Below are 14352 nucleotides of genomic sequence, written 5' to 3'. Positions count from 1 at the left end.
TACAAAGTTGTTCCCCTTGATCTTGTGAGTGACTTTCATGTAGAGTGCACCTTGTGGGGATCATTATGTGAGGAGAAATCCTCCATATACAGCCACAAAAATTGGGGGGTTTTGGGGAAAAATTGAGGATTCTTGTGTTGATTCATTGGTTGGAGACCATTCCCTTGGACCCTAAGAAGCTATTGGTGGTAAGTTTTCTCACTCTCATGGAGTTTTGATTGAGATCGTAAAATGAGTGAGGGTATTGTTGATGTATGTTGAGTTGTGGTAGTTAGGAACATTAAACGGTATGTCTCCTTTGGAATTAAATGCTTAGAATGATAAATGATGATGGTTGATGTAATAAAAATTATTGTGATTTGAAAATTTTAACTTTAGGCAATTTTGTGGTGAGATTTCAAGACTTTATGAATTGGCATGATGATGGAATTGGATAATTGAGTTGTGGAGCATTGGTATGGGTTAATAATAGGATTGTAAGACATGTGTAAGTGTTGAATTGGATTGAAAACCTTGTAGGGTACTTCCTTGAAGAATTCGAACCATAGAGTGTTTGGAGAGAAAAATCAATGTGAAATTATGGTTTAATCAATGGTTGATGTTTTAAGTGCATAATTGTTGGGTTGGTGAGTAAGTTTGATGAGTAAAATGGTTGAGATAGTTGAATTAATTGTGAGAGGGCCATTAGGTCTAAGTGGCTATAATTGGTTATAATTCTTGTGAAATTGATTTAGTGTTTATCGGTTGATGGTCATTGTTTTTAATCATATAGGTTGTCTCTCACGGAACCAATAGAAGTGGACTAAGCTCGAAGCTTACGTGAGGAGCATCATTTGCGAAGTTGAGGTAAACTATTGGAACTTGAGTTCTATCCCCTTGTGTGTTCCGCCATACCTAATGGAAGGTTGTGGTTGGATTTGGTGCTCTTTGACATTGTGTGAAAATGTATGTTCATGCATTGTTGTTTGTTTGTGTGAAATATTTGTGATCTCTGGCCAGTAGATATGTGTTGCTTGGACTTTCGCTGGCGATATTCCTTTGGAGGATTCCGGTCGGGTTTTGCCGTGGGGCCGACTCTGGGAGCGGTACCAGGATGATCCAAACGTGAGACTTTCGCTGGATAGGTCTCTTGAGGAGTTCCAGTTGGGTTTTGTCATGGGGTCGTCTCATCCATAGGAGAGGTACCGGGAAGCTTCCCGAGAGTTATATGATGGGGTCTTTGAACGGAATCCATATGTGGATGTTCTTGGATGTGAGCCCAGTTGTTTGTGATGTTGTATGTTATGCATTTTACATGATGTTTATTGTATGCACATTGAGTGAGCCATGAGGTGGAGTGATCCTCTAGTACCATTGGTTTACTGAGATATATTTGTATATCTCACCCCGCATTTGGGGACATCATTTCAGGTTATGTTGAGCATGGAGGACCATCGGGCAAGAGGTCCGCTTAGTGGAGGATTTGAGCATGATGTGCATATGGAGAGCATAGCATTTTAGAGGATTACATATGATGCACATAACATAGTCTTTAGCATTTTGGGACTTGGATCATGAACATATTGCATGTAGATATTGCCATGATGTTGGGTGTTCATTATTAGATTCTAAGTCTTTTGTAATTGATTCACTTTTCATGTCTATTGTTTATATTGGTATTTTGGTGAGCATGAGACTTGTCCATGACCACATATGATATTTTAAGGCATTTGGAGACTTGGTATTGTAAATGAGCCATATGATGTGTAAATGGCAAAGGAAATGGTGAACATTGTAAATTGATGCATTGATGAATGATTATGCATGAGGGAAAGGCCTAGAGCCTACATTAGTCCTTATACAAGTTGTATTTTGGGTATTAAGGTGTTAAGGGTAAGTTACATGTTCCTCTTTGTAAAGAAAAAGCTGTCAAAATATGATTCTGTAGTATACGAATCGATTTCCTTCAGTGTAGGAATCGATTCCCTGAAGCAGAGACGTAAAATTCAACCACTGTGATGTTGGGAATCGATTCCTCAAAACAGGGGAGCCAAATTTAAGCTACTGTCAGTTACTGTAACTGCTGGGAATCGATTCCTTGAAGTTGGGAATCGATTTCCACTGTACAAATTTTTAAAATATGTCATTTTACAACCTAGAATTAATGATATTGCTTTGAGGGGTTATAAGAAATATGTTTTATGCTTCCGCATGTCTCGCATTTACAATGACAGTGTTGTTTTTAATTGATTACGAAAATGTTTAATGTTTAAAACAATGATGCAATAAAAGAAAAAGTTTACCCGTAATTTAATTAACTCAATTACTGTGATTGTAACTGCGCTTAATACCATATGCAATGATAACATTACCGGTACGTAACAGGCTGTTACATTAGGGTTAGATAGAACCAATGAATTCTTGATTGTTATTTACTCTTTTCTTTCAATTAAATGTTCAATCTTTAATGTTATGCAATTATTCTGTGTTTCATTCTTAATTCTTTTGTGAATTGATCAATCATAGAAGGATACTTGAGTTATGCATGACAGTAGGGCTGTTGGTGTATGATTCTGATCTAATTTATTGCTAGGTTTTGTTTGATCTAGGGATAGACTTATGAAACCTATGACTATTTGTTCATCGTCCTTAATTCTTGCCCTAAGCGAGATCACTAAGGGATTAAGATTCTTAATAGGTCAAAGAATTGAAATACCAAGGAATTAAGTTTTAATTAATTTGTGATGAATTGTCAACAACATGGGTTTGAATATTGATTGAGGGAAAGGGTAGATACATTAGGATGAAATTAGGAAATTCGACAACTTTGCTACGTTTTGCATTATTAGTTTCAAGTCGTTATTTATTTTGTGTTCTTGATCCTGTTCTTGTTAGTTAGTTTTTAGTTATGGTTTGCATTTTTATATTTAAATCATTATTCACAAAACCTTATGATTGATTCAGCTTTGATCGCATTATGAATTTAGTGCTTGCTAGATCAATCCTCGTGAGAACGATAACTCTACTTATCACTTTATCACTTGTATAATTATTACTTGTACGATTGGTATACTTGTCATGATCGCAACAGCTTCCGAAAATGTCCTTGGAGACAAAATTCAAGATACAAGAAATTACCATGTCATTATTTCGAGTCTAGGATCGAAGAAGAACATGATTTGCGCCATCAGGTTTGACAATGGTTCCATCGATGAACTCGATTTTGTTCTTGATCGAAAGTGCAATCTTCATGGCTCTGCTCCATGAGTAATAATTATTGTCACACAACGGCTGAGAAACGAGAACCAATCCAGGGCTATCGAAATGGTGGAAGAAGAAGAAACTAGTGGGATCATCAACCTCTAACTTTGCGCGCGTCTAAGGAGTTGAATCTTGTAGAGAAGTTGAATCCTGTGTATAAGCCATTTAGAACAAGAAAGTGGGTACAAACCCAATCGAACAACAAGAAAAAAAGGAGATAGTGAGTCAAAGAAACTATCGGAAGGTCAAATTTCAACTAATACCATCTTATAGTGTAAACAAAGCAAGCACACTAAGAAGAAGAATAAGTGAAAAACAAGTTTCATTGAATCAGAGTTGTTGTTGATATTGGAAATCGCACAATAAAGTTCGATTCTTGAGACTCGCAAGTTCGATTCTTAAGGGGGCGTTTGGTACAGGAGAAATTTTTATTTGTCCGAAAATTTTGATTTTTAAAAATATGATTTTTACCTTCAGTTTACGATAATATCTAAAAATTTAAAATTTTTAAAATTTTAATTTCTCGGGAATCTGAAAAAAATCCGTGTACCAAACGGCCCTAAGAGTCATAATTTTTAAAACAAGTTGAGAAATTCAAATTTGAAACCGAATTAATTGAATGCATTAAGACTTCATACAACGTTTCATATCTATAAAAAACAAAGGAAATTTCCTGAAGAAATGCCATTCATACCATTTGAAACAATGGTGTCATCCTCGTGGTTGTTTAACACATGTAGAAGCAAGTTACTCGTATGCATTTTTCCATGGATGCATGTTTTAAAACGAGGCCATGAGAGATCATAAATGGACAAATTAATTAATCTCACAATCAACGACTGTGGGGTCTTCTATTCCTTACACATTAAATTCTTTTCGTTGAAATATTTTTTTAAAAAAATTGAAAATTGTATAAATAATTAATAGCAATTGATCTTAGAGTGAACAATTATTATTATATATCATTATTAATGTGTACGGCTTTTTTTTGATAGCTAATGTGTACGGCTTTAAAAATGAAGCTGTCAATCTACTTTAAGTCATTTTGCAAGACGATCAATTTTGCTATCTGTGTCTCAAATTGTAAAACAACTTTTACTTAAAAGGGAAAAATAAAAGAAAAAACAAAAAATTTCAAGTATTCCGAGTAAAAAATCACAAAATTTTATTAATTTCATTCGTTATGGTTGATATATAATTTTCAAATGTCTTATTGACGTCAATTTTTTCAATACATTAATTAAGTTGTTTGCCGCCGAAGCCAAATTTAATGACTGGTAACTTGCCGTATAGGTCATAGGAGGATCGAAAATGAATATAGGTGGGTACATATGAATATTTACTTATATGTATTTTACATTTTTACAGTTTAATTATTTGATTAAAATTAGTTTCACATTATTTTTTTTTATAAATTTACATTTCGATTTTGTCACATTCATAAAAAAATAAAAACATATTATAAGGGTGTGCATGATTATTATTAATATGTTATATGCCTTATTTTTTTGAGATAAATAATTTTTTTTATTTATATACCTGGAAACCCAGAAAATTAGGAAAGAAATTACTTCTCCATTTCTGGGTATTGGTAATAATAACAAAATATTCAATGTTCCCATCCGATTCTGGGTGCATCAACACCAGCAATCCCATAGATTAGCCACGCAATAATTCTATGTTAATTAAAAGACAAAAAGAAGGTTTCAGAAGAATAAAAAATTTATTTAAATACCCAAAAACAACCATCATCAACCATAGATATTGTGGGAGGCAAAGCATAGTGGTTGTCAACAAACTGACCCTTAAAAGTAAAACACCAACAAGTAAATTTAAAACTATTATTACAAGATTTTAGATGATTTTTGGTTTAATTAATTAAGTTTCCAAATTTTATAAAACCATTCAACTAACCATAGTTGGTAAAATTGAGATTTTAAGTAAATTCGGAAGGGGCTAAAAAATCGTAAACGTAAAATCGTAATGTAAAAAAATCGTAAGAAATCGTAAAAACGTAAAAGCGTCTAGAATATTGATAAAATCGTTTTTATAAAAAAAATCGTAAAAACGTAAAATCGTAGTGATAAATCGAGATCTTGACAACTATAGAACTAACGATAATAATTATGATGATAACAATTAATCATAATTATTAGATACCAGATGTCAAGCTATGAGCTGGGTAGCATCTTAGTAACCTTATTTCCATGTCACGCTGAATGAGGCATCAGTGTCAGAAGGGGCAAATATTGTGCAGACTACCCTATCATGATTTTCCACGTTTCTATAGTTCTATTTTTAATTTATTTTCCCTAATTTTATAATCTTTCCTCATAAAAACATTCAATCAAATTTTTTTCTCTGAGATCGTCATCACCACTTCCGGATCAGCAGAAAATTAAACAAAAAAGAAAGAAGTTATAGTACTTGGAAATTTGTGATCCCGAATTTCTTCCGAGTCTCGGTTTTCAGAAAACCCTAATCAGAAACCCTAGATTCATTCCCCATTTTTGGAAGAAAGGGAGAGTTTTTCTCGGGACCCAGTTTCAGTTTCAGTGTAATATAACCGTATTTCAGTTGATTTGGGCGCAACTATTGTATTTCTGAACCTTTGCTTTTGTTGTTGTTGTTGTTGGGTGTTGAATGCCCAGAAAGAGAAATCAAATTTGATTTAATATTTGTTGAGTTGGAAGTGAGAGTGTGGCATTGGAGAGTGCATTGTTCGAAATGGTGAAGTGGGGTGTGAGAGAAATTGAAGGGTGAGGAATGAGAGGATCATATGAAGGGTTTGTTGAGATATAATGTCTGGAGGTGGAGGTTCATTGAGTCTTGGTATTCGTTCTTCAAGTTATGGGTCTTTGGATAAACAGCTACAAAACGGTGTGTCGTCTATTCGCAAGCCTTCAAAGATGCTGAAGGAGAAAGAGAAAGAGAGGTTGTTCCTTTGGATCTGCAAGTTCGCTGGCCGCAAGAAGGTCGGAATGCTCTTCCTATGTCTCATCTCTGCTGCCGTGTTCGTCTGGGTTTTGTATATTGGAAAAGGTTCCTCTATTTTCTTTCTTCCCTTTTTCTCATATTTCAGAATTGTTTAATTTTTTTATTAGTATTTAAATGTGAATATGCTCAACTTGGCTTACTAGAATATGCTATGTTGTGAGTTGTGTGATTCACATCTGTCATTTGATTTCTTCATTAATTGGAACATAACTTGATGCTTGTTATATGGCTTGCTTTCAGGTGAAGATACTCCGGAAGTAAACACTGTGCAGAGCATTAGTGTTAATGAAAGCATGTCTATAATTGATTCTCCATCTGAGATCTCTATGGCTAATGCAATTGGCTTGACTACAAATTTGGCATTACCACCTCCACCCCCTAGCTATTTTTTGGGCTATCATCTTCCTCCGGGGCATCCATGTAATAGCTTCACACTCCCTCCCCCTCCAGCTGATAAAAAGCGTACTGGGCCACGTCGTAAGTTTTAGTTTACAGTCTTGCTGCCTAGGATATCTTATAGACTATTTGATACTTGAATAATTTGTAATAGTTCCCATCATTCCTGCTTTATCAGTTAGTTATTCAAAATTGATATATTTTAGACTATTTAATGTATATGGTGTTTCTCCTGAATATTCTGGTTTGTTTTATGTTTTAGCATGCCCTGTATGTTACCTTCCTGTTGAAGAAGCCATTGCATTGATGCCAACATGGCCCTCACCTTCTCCAGTTCTTAAGAATTTAACATATATCTATGAAGAAAATTTGAGTAGAGATGGAGAATTTGGTGGTTCGGAGTTTGGTGGATATCCTACCTTGAAGCAGAGAAATGATTCTTTTGATGTACGAGAATCAATGAGTGTGCACTGTGGGTGCGTTTTGCTTTTTGGTTATGTCTTATATCTATATCTATAATCACCGAGGAATGTTCTTTATGGTTATAATTGTCTGTGCCAGTACTAGACCATTCTTGTACCTTTTTACTGATCTGAATCCATTCTGTATCTCCAATGATGCATGTGTGCATCAATCAGATTTGTAAGAGGAATTAAGCCTGGCCGCAACACTGGATTTGACATGGATGAAGCTGACCTTCTTGAAATGGAGCAGTGTAATGGAGTGGTTGTTGCATCAGCCATATTTGGTCTGTATTATGTGATTTCTGCATTTATTTACTTGTTTAAGCTAGTTATTGATTATAAATTAAATATATTGTTCAGGAAATTTTGACGAGATAAATGAGCCACAAAATATAAGTGATTATGCGAGGAAGACTGTATGCTTCCTCATGTTTGTAGATGAAGAAACAGAAAAATATCTGCTGAGTTCTGGCAAGCTGGGAATCAGCAAGAAGATTGGTTTGTGGAGAATTATTGTTGCTCGCAATCTTCCTTACGCAGATGCAAGACGGACAGGAAAGGTCAGGATTATATATTTGGCAAGCACCATCATTGCTGTGAAATAGAAATTAGCATTATGGGTTGTTAGCCATTTTTGTTACTGATACTTTTTTTCTTTTTAAAAAAAGGGATAGTTATGTTGTTCTTTGTGATCTGTTCTGATCATTGCTGTGGAAAATTGATATTGTTAGTTATGGTCTCATCTTTCTATAAACTACCTTGAATTAATATTGGCATACTGACTTATCTTCAATACACAGAAAAAGTAGGCTTTTTTTGTTTGGGTTGTGGGGGGGGGGGTTACTTAGATCAGTAGACCTACTAGTATTGGCTAGCTAGGTCCTCTGTATGAATTGAAAAGGCTAAAATTTCACGGATGCACTGATTTGTTTTGTAGTTCATAAAGTATTATTTTTATATACCTTTTAATTTTACTACCTTTTCCACAGATTCCAAAGCTTCTGTTGCATCGATTGGTTCCAAATGCTCGCTATTCTATATGGGTTGATGGAAAGCTTGAGCTTGTTGTGGATCCATATCAAATACTTGAAAGGTACATCTCTCTGATTCTCTTTGACTCTATCTGGTATCTACGTATTCATTTTATATGTGAAAGTGATATAAATATCCTCATTCCAGCCCTATCATTTATTTGATCCATAATTTGGAATGTGGTTTATTTTTCTATCTACTTCTGTTTGAGATAGTATTGATGTCCCGCCTGTTAAAAATTGACACTCGTAATGTATGTTTTCACACTAGATTTACCATGGCACAATATGATGTGAGAGTTTGATATTCCCCAGTATTTGTCTCTTGCTTCAACAAGAGTGGTTATACATGTAGTTTTCCTTCAGTGTCGCAATTGCTCTATATGGTATATGATATACTTTTCTTGACAATCCAGTGTATGATCTTTGCCAAGATATGAGGAGCAGCTTTCCCTCTTATCCCCATATTATGTTGTTGTTGCTCTATAAATATCTCTCTTTGGCTTTTATAGCTTAACATAGAATAAGTCTTGAAGTCCAACTATGGAATTTCTTTCTCACACTAGGTGATCTCTTAAACTATCCAGACCTCAAAGTCCCTTTTTGGTTGTAGTTAAAACTAAAAGTTTTAAGGAAGAAAATGACTGAATGTTCTTACCAAAGACCTTTTTGCCTTGCCAGAACTCAAAGCTGTAGACTTTCTCCTATTTTATGCTTCTGAGTGGGTTGTTAACTGACGGGCCTTTAATAAAATATCCAAGCCCATTAGTTAGGAAATAGTTATATATAGATACTTAGGGTGTGGTTTCTTTATGCAGGAATTGTGTTTTTTGGTTTAGTGGGGAATTTGGGGATCTCTAGGGAACTCTTGGAATCTAGGTATGTTGGCTTTGAGGGGGAGTTGAGGTCTTAGGGGTTTATTTTCTGCCATTAGGGCTTGTCTCCATTTATTGTTTCTTCAATTTACAGTCAAATTCAGTGTTATTTTTCTGGTTCCTTCAATTTGGTATTATAGCACTTCTGATCTAGATCTAAAAAAAAGCATGGGAGGGATTAGTGATTTAGAGCTTAGGGAAAATTTGAAAAAAATTGTGAAGGTGTTCGATGAAACAATTGAGTGGATGAAAACATGGAGACTTGAATACGAGAAGATGAAGTCACAGGGTTTTAAAAAAATCGATGAAGAAAAAAAAGGAATCGAAGTGGACAAAATCGAAGTAGGAGTGGATGTCAATGACGTTGTAGAAAGAAAAAAAAGAATGATGTAGAAGAAGAGACAAAGGAAAACGAAACAAGAGGAATAAAAAAACAGAATAGGCTGAAGAAGAAAAACGAAGAAAAACAAATCAGCGAAGTAAAAGACAAAAAACCAGCAACAGGCGAAGAAGAACAAGAATTGCACGAAGAAGAAAGATCAGAGGTTGAAGAAGAAGACGAAGTCAGATCTGATACACGGAGACGACGTGTGAACATATATGGAACCAGCAGGGAGACTGCACGCGAACAGTGGCAACGACCACGGTGGCAGGGGCGGCAACACAAGGAGCTCAGGCCATCGGCTTTGCTGCTCACTGGAGAAGATCACTGACAAAGATGTGCTGCTGGTTGGATGTGCTTGACCAGGGACGTACAAGAACCGGGTCTAGATCTGGAGGTGGGTATTTGGGTTGACCTACACTAGGAAATAAAGACAACAGAAGTGGACTTAGCATGGCCACTGGGTTTGGTCTAAATGGGCCCGATTTGAGAGGCCAACGCGGTAGCAACTTGAAACCAGGCCTGCTTGGTCCAGCACTTCCCAACAGGGCTATTGGTGGGGAGAATACAAAAACCAGGCACAATGTTTCTAGCAAAAAAAGCACAAAAAGAACCAGTCGGTTTGGGCGCAATTCGTCCAACACAAATTGGTATCCATACTAGTGAGGTTGGGTTTTTAGGAACCCAACAAGGGAATAGTGCAACGATGAGCCAAGGAAGTGGAGGCATGATGGCCAACAAAAAAACCAACGCTGCTGGAGTATGGAGAGTATCAAGGTTCAGGTATATGTTGCTGGAGTTTAATAACCAGAGACGCATAAATTTACTCTTCCAAGATCAATGATCATTTTAAATTTACTCTTCAAGAGCAATGCTCATTTTGGAAAGAAATGCTGCAGTGAAGGCATGGAGGTTCATGGAAAGAAAATGGAATTAAAGCTACCAAGGTGGTCAAGGTGCTTCAAGCAATGGGATTTGGGTGGAAGTTCTATCACATCACCTATCCTCTTTCTTCACCTTGAGGACAAGGTGAGTTTTGGATGGGGAGTATTGATGGAAATAAAATATCCAAGCCCATCAGTTAGGAATTAGTTATATATAGATGCTTAGGGTGTGGTTTCTTCATGCAGGAATTGTGTATTGGTTTAGTGGGGAATTTGAGGATCTCTAGGGAACTCTTGGAATCTAGGGATGTTGGCTTTGAGGGGGAGTTGAGGTCTTAGGGGTTTATTTTTTGCCATTAGTGCTTGTAAGGAGCTTGTCTCCATTTATGTTTTCTTCAATTTATAGTCAAATTCAGTGTTATTTTTCTGGTTCCATCACTAACCAATTATAAATTAGTCTTTTCAGAGTATAGCAGGGGCAAGTGAGGATAACTTAAATCAGCAACTAGATTAAACTCTACCCTGGTACCAATTTCAATTTATCCCCTGTAGACTATGGTAAAGATGGAGGGAAATCATAAAGGTTGTTTTAGCTCCGAAGAACCTTAGAATACAAGTCCCGTAGTTCATTGCATTCAGGACTCTACAATTTCAGTAGCATGGGCTTAGACGCACCTTATGTACCAATCCAATCTCTGTGCCCTTTCTTTTTTAAAGAGAAAGAAGAAGAAAAAGAGGAAAATATGAAGTTCTCTATGAAAACTGTAAAGAACCTTGGGATACACCGCCCCAAAAGCTAGCTCAAAGGGTGAGAGTGCCCAAGGCTTTATAAACTCCACATTAGTTGCATATACAACCAATGTGAGACTATATATCTCAACATGCCCCCTCACACGAGAGCCCATTGGGCTTGAAGAGTGGACAATGCAAGAGGCCCAGCCTACCTGTGCTAAGAAACACCACAAGAGAAAGTGGGGGGCGGTGAGGCTCTGATACCAACTTGAATATAAAATAATATGTTGTGAGATGTGGACCGTGCCCCTGACCAGTAAACCAGATCTTAACTGAGGTAGACCAGGTCTTGTAAGTAGCAGATCCAGTCAGTTTCATTGTGTAATGGATGGGGTAGTACTGGAGTCTCTCCAGTACTATTTTTGGATGTGCCCTCCATCAAAAACTTAAATAAAGATGACCAGAAACAAATAAAAGGACCAAATAAACACAGATTACCAAATAAAAAAATAAAACAGACTCAAATAGAAAATTCCAGCACTATGAACAATGACGATGAACAGTGGGTTATCACTGATATCAAAAAATAAGAATGCACAACACTTGAAACAATGACCGGAAAGCAAAGAATCACTGATATCTTCTGAACGGACGAGACCCACAATGAATGAAGACCAGATCGGAGAAGAGGGGAGGAAGGCGAGCTGTTCTGTCTTGGAGTGGCCGGAAAAAGCCACCGGAACAGTATCTATGTGGCGGAAGAATGCATTTTTTGCAGTATCTATGTCCTAAAATGTAATACATTTGGGATAATATTTCATACCTGTGCTATTTCAGACTTTTTGCAAGCTTTATTTTGCTTTATCTTGCCATAATACGTGTTTTGGCACCTAAACTATTCACCCTTATTTAGGTTTTTGTGGAGGAAGAATGCAACTTTTGCAATATCAAAGCATTATAGACGCTTTGATGTATTTGTTGAGGCCGAGGCAAATAAAGCTGCTAGAAAGTATGATAATGACTCTATTGACTTTCAGATTGAGTTTTACAAGAAAGAGGGACTGACCCCATATACAGAGGCCAAGCTTCCTCTTATAAGTGGTAGGTGGTGAAACTTATCTGTATCTATCTGGGATGAGATGCACCTATCTCACTTATTTATTTATTTATTTTCTTCAAACTTCATGGTTGAGTTGCAGATGTTCCTGAAGGATGTGTAATAGTACGAGAGCATGTTCCTATTAGCAATCTCTTTACTTGTCTTTGGTTCAATGAAGTTGACCGATTTACTTCAAGGGACCAGATTAGTTTCTCAACTGTCAGGGACAAAATTTTGGCCAGGGTAGATTTTCATTTTAACATGTTCTTGGATTGTGAAAGACGCAACTTTGTAGTTCAGGTAAACATTTTATCTTGTCTGTTATGATTGCATTTATTTCCAGAAGGTACATGCTGATTCTGAACAGTTTAACATTAGGAATGCAATAAAGATACACACATGCATACCTGCGTGCACACTTTTCAAAGCATAAATGTAAAATTTAACAGGTTCCATGTTGATGATTACCCTTGTAATTGTGTATTTTCAGAAAAATCTATTCTTTTAGCTTCACTGCTTTTTTCTTTGTTTCGCTTAATGTTTTCAACTCAGTACTTAGATATGAACAATCCCTAATTTCACTATTTAAATTGACATTCATTTTTTTACATTGCTTGGGCAGGAAAATGACCAATTCCATCTTTTTTGTATGAGAATTGTATTTGTTTTAGTTCACTACTGTAAGTATTTGTGTTATGGAAAGTGTACTGCAACCACCTAGGTTGAGTTTTTGCTGGAAACCTCTTGTTCCAATGGTTCTTGTTTCTTTTTTCTGGATGGTACATTCATTATTCATCCAAACCAACTATAATTTCATGGTCACTTTTTACCTTACTGTCCAATTATTATTTTTTGTGCTTACAGAAATACCACAAGTCTGTATTGCTGCTCCTGGCTCCACCAAGGGCAGTTGCTAACATTCCTCCGCCGGCTCCACCACCTCCATTGCCTGTGCTTGAAACATCACCTGAAAACGTTGTAATCTCACCCATTAGAAAAGGCCCTGGAAAGCGTGGAAAAGATAGGAAATCTGGTTCTAGGCGCCACCGCAAAGTTGTTGCCGGAAGTAGAGACATTGAACCAAGTTAAAAGTTTTGTTTGAGTGATTATATAATATGTATTTCAATTCCACCTACAGAAAAATCATTCGTTGGAGAGCTGGAGGGAGAACGTGCAAGATGAGTGTGTTGTATTGTTTTTGCACAGAAGCTCTCATTCTTTTTTTATTTTGTGCAATTGTCCATTTTTGTTAATTTTTTTGTTGTACATATAGTAAAATTCTCAATAATTATAACATGGGTTGCCACTAAATTCCTCACGTGGTAACCCTCCATTATCAGAGAAAAAAGTGTGCTTCCTCTCAGTTATTCTCCATGAAAGATATATATTCATGATCTCTTCCTTCTTACAAAGTTATCAAAATACTCTGACCAGCACTGTTTCCTCTTTTAGTTTCTGTTGGTGGAATTTTTATCTCTCGTCATTGTTGAGCCTGGCATTGAAGTCAATGTTTTGTGTACCTTATGTTTGTCTACATCATCTGAAATATTAATTCCGTCATCAATTTACATAAAATAATACATTTATATACAATTTAACAATAAGTCTTTAGTAGCGCAAAGGAGCTGAGTGAAAAAAAAAAATGATTAGTTTCGTAGCTAGTTTAAAGAGTTAGTTTAAAGAGTTAAAGTTTGTGAAAATATTGAGGGGAGCTAATTCATTTCAAAGAAATAATTGAGGTTGAGTTAACTCAAAAAAAAAAAAAAGAGTTTCCCTTCTTCATAGTGGATAGCATCTTTAGTATTACTGTTGTACTGAGCACTAGGTACGACGGTAGTTCAAAATGAAATTATAAATTAAGTATTTCGAAGAATATATAATTATAGGAAAAAAAGAGTATAGGGAGAACCATAGGAAGTATCATGATATCAGTTAGGATATCCTTACATTGCCTAAGAACAGTGGAGGTCTTGGTCTGAAAAGGTTGGAGGTGATGAATGATGCCTTCCTAGCTAAACGCCCTTGGGAATTTTATCAGAATTCAAACCAGCTTTGGATAAAGGTGCTTCAAGCCAGGTATTGTTCTGGAAGACGTTGAAATAGCAACTTCATAGCTAGGAATGGTGATTCGAGATTATGGAAAAATATGTGTAAACTTTAGAAAGAATTGGAAGTTCGGCTTATTTGGAAATTGGGTGATTGTACAACTATTAACTTTTGGAAGGACAAATGGCAATTAACCCAAGAAGCTT

General features: G+C 36.1%; 1 protein-coding gene across 1 annotated transcript; it reads left to right on the top strand.

Annotated features, from left to right (window-relative positions):
* The first annotated feature begins 5597 nt into the window (after positions 1-5597).
* LOC133302845 (probable hexosyltransferase MUCI70) lies at positions 5598-13445 on the top strand. The gene is made up of 9 exons (XM_061502664.1): positions 5598-6282; positions 6478-6714; positions 6896-7109; positions 7272-7381; positions 7458-7657; positions 8087-8190; positions 11915-12102; positions 12201-12400; positions 12965-13445. Exons 1-9 carry the CDS (start codon positions 6042-6044, stop codon positions 13187-13189), a joined length of 1719 nt encoding a protein of 572 aa, XP_061358648.1. The 5' UTR covers positions 5598-6041; the 3' UTR covers positions 13190-13445.
* Positions 13446-14352: the final 907 nt, after the last annotated feature.

The sequence above is a fragment of the Gastrolobium bilobum genome, unplaced genomic scaffold (assembly GCF_033153095.1).
Source record: "Gastrolobium bilobum isolate Gb01-03AN ecotype WA unplaced genomic scaffold, APGP_CSIRO_Gbil_v1 utg23253, whole genome shotgun sequence".
Classification (NCBI taxonomy): Eukaryota; Viridiplantae; Streptophyta; class Magnoliopsida; order Fabales; family Fabaceae; genus Gastrolobium; species Gastrolobium bilobum.
Note: the sequence above shows the minus strand (reverse complement) of the source record. Positions and strands in the feature narration are given on the sequence as shown.

Bases quoted from the DNA above. Each gene is read 5' to 3' on its own strand.
- LOC133302845 (XM_061502664.1), top strand. From the start codon at position 6,042: ATGTCTGGAGGTGGAGGTTCATTGAGTCTTGGTATTCGTTCTTCAAGT. The intron at 7,382-7,457 runs GTCTGTATTATG...TATATTGTTCAG, and splicing joins TGTTGCATCAGCCATATTTG to GAAATTTTGACGAGATAAAT. The intron at 7,658-8,086 runs GTCAGGATTATA...CCTTTTCCACAG, and splicing joins ATGCAAGACGGACAGGAAAG to ATTCCAAAGCTTCTGTTGCA.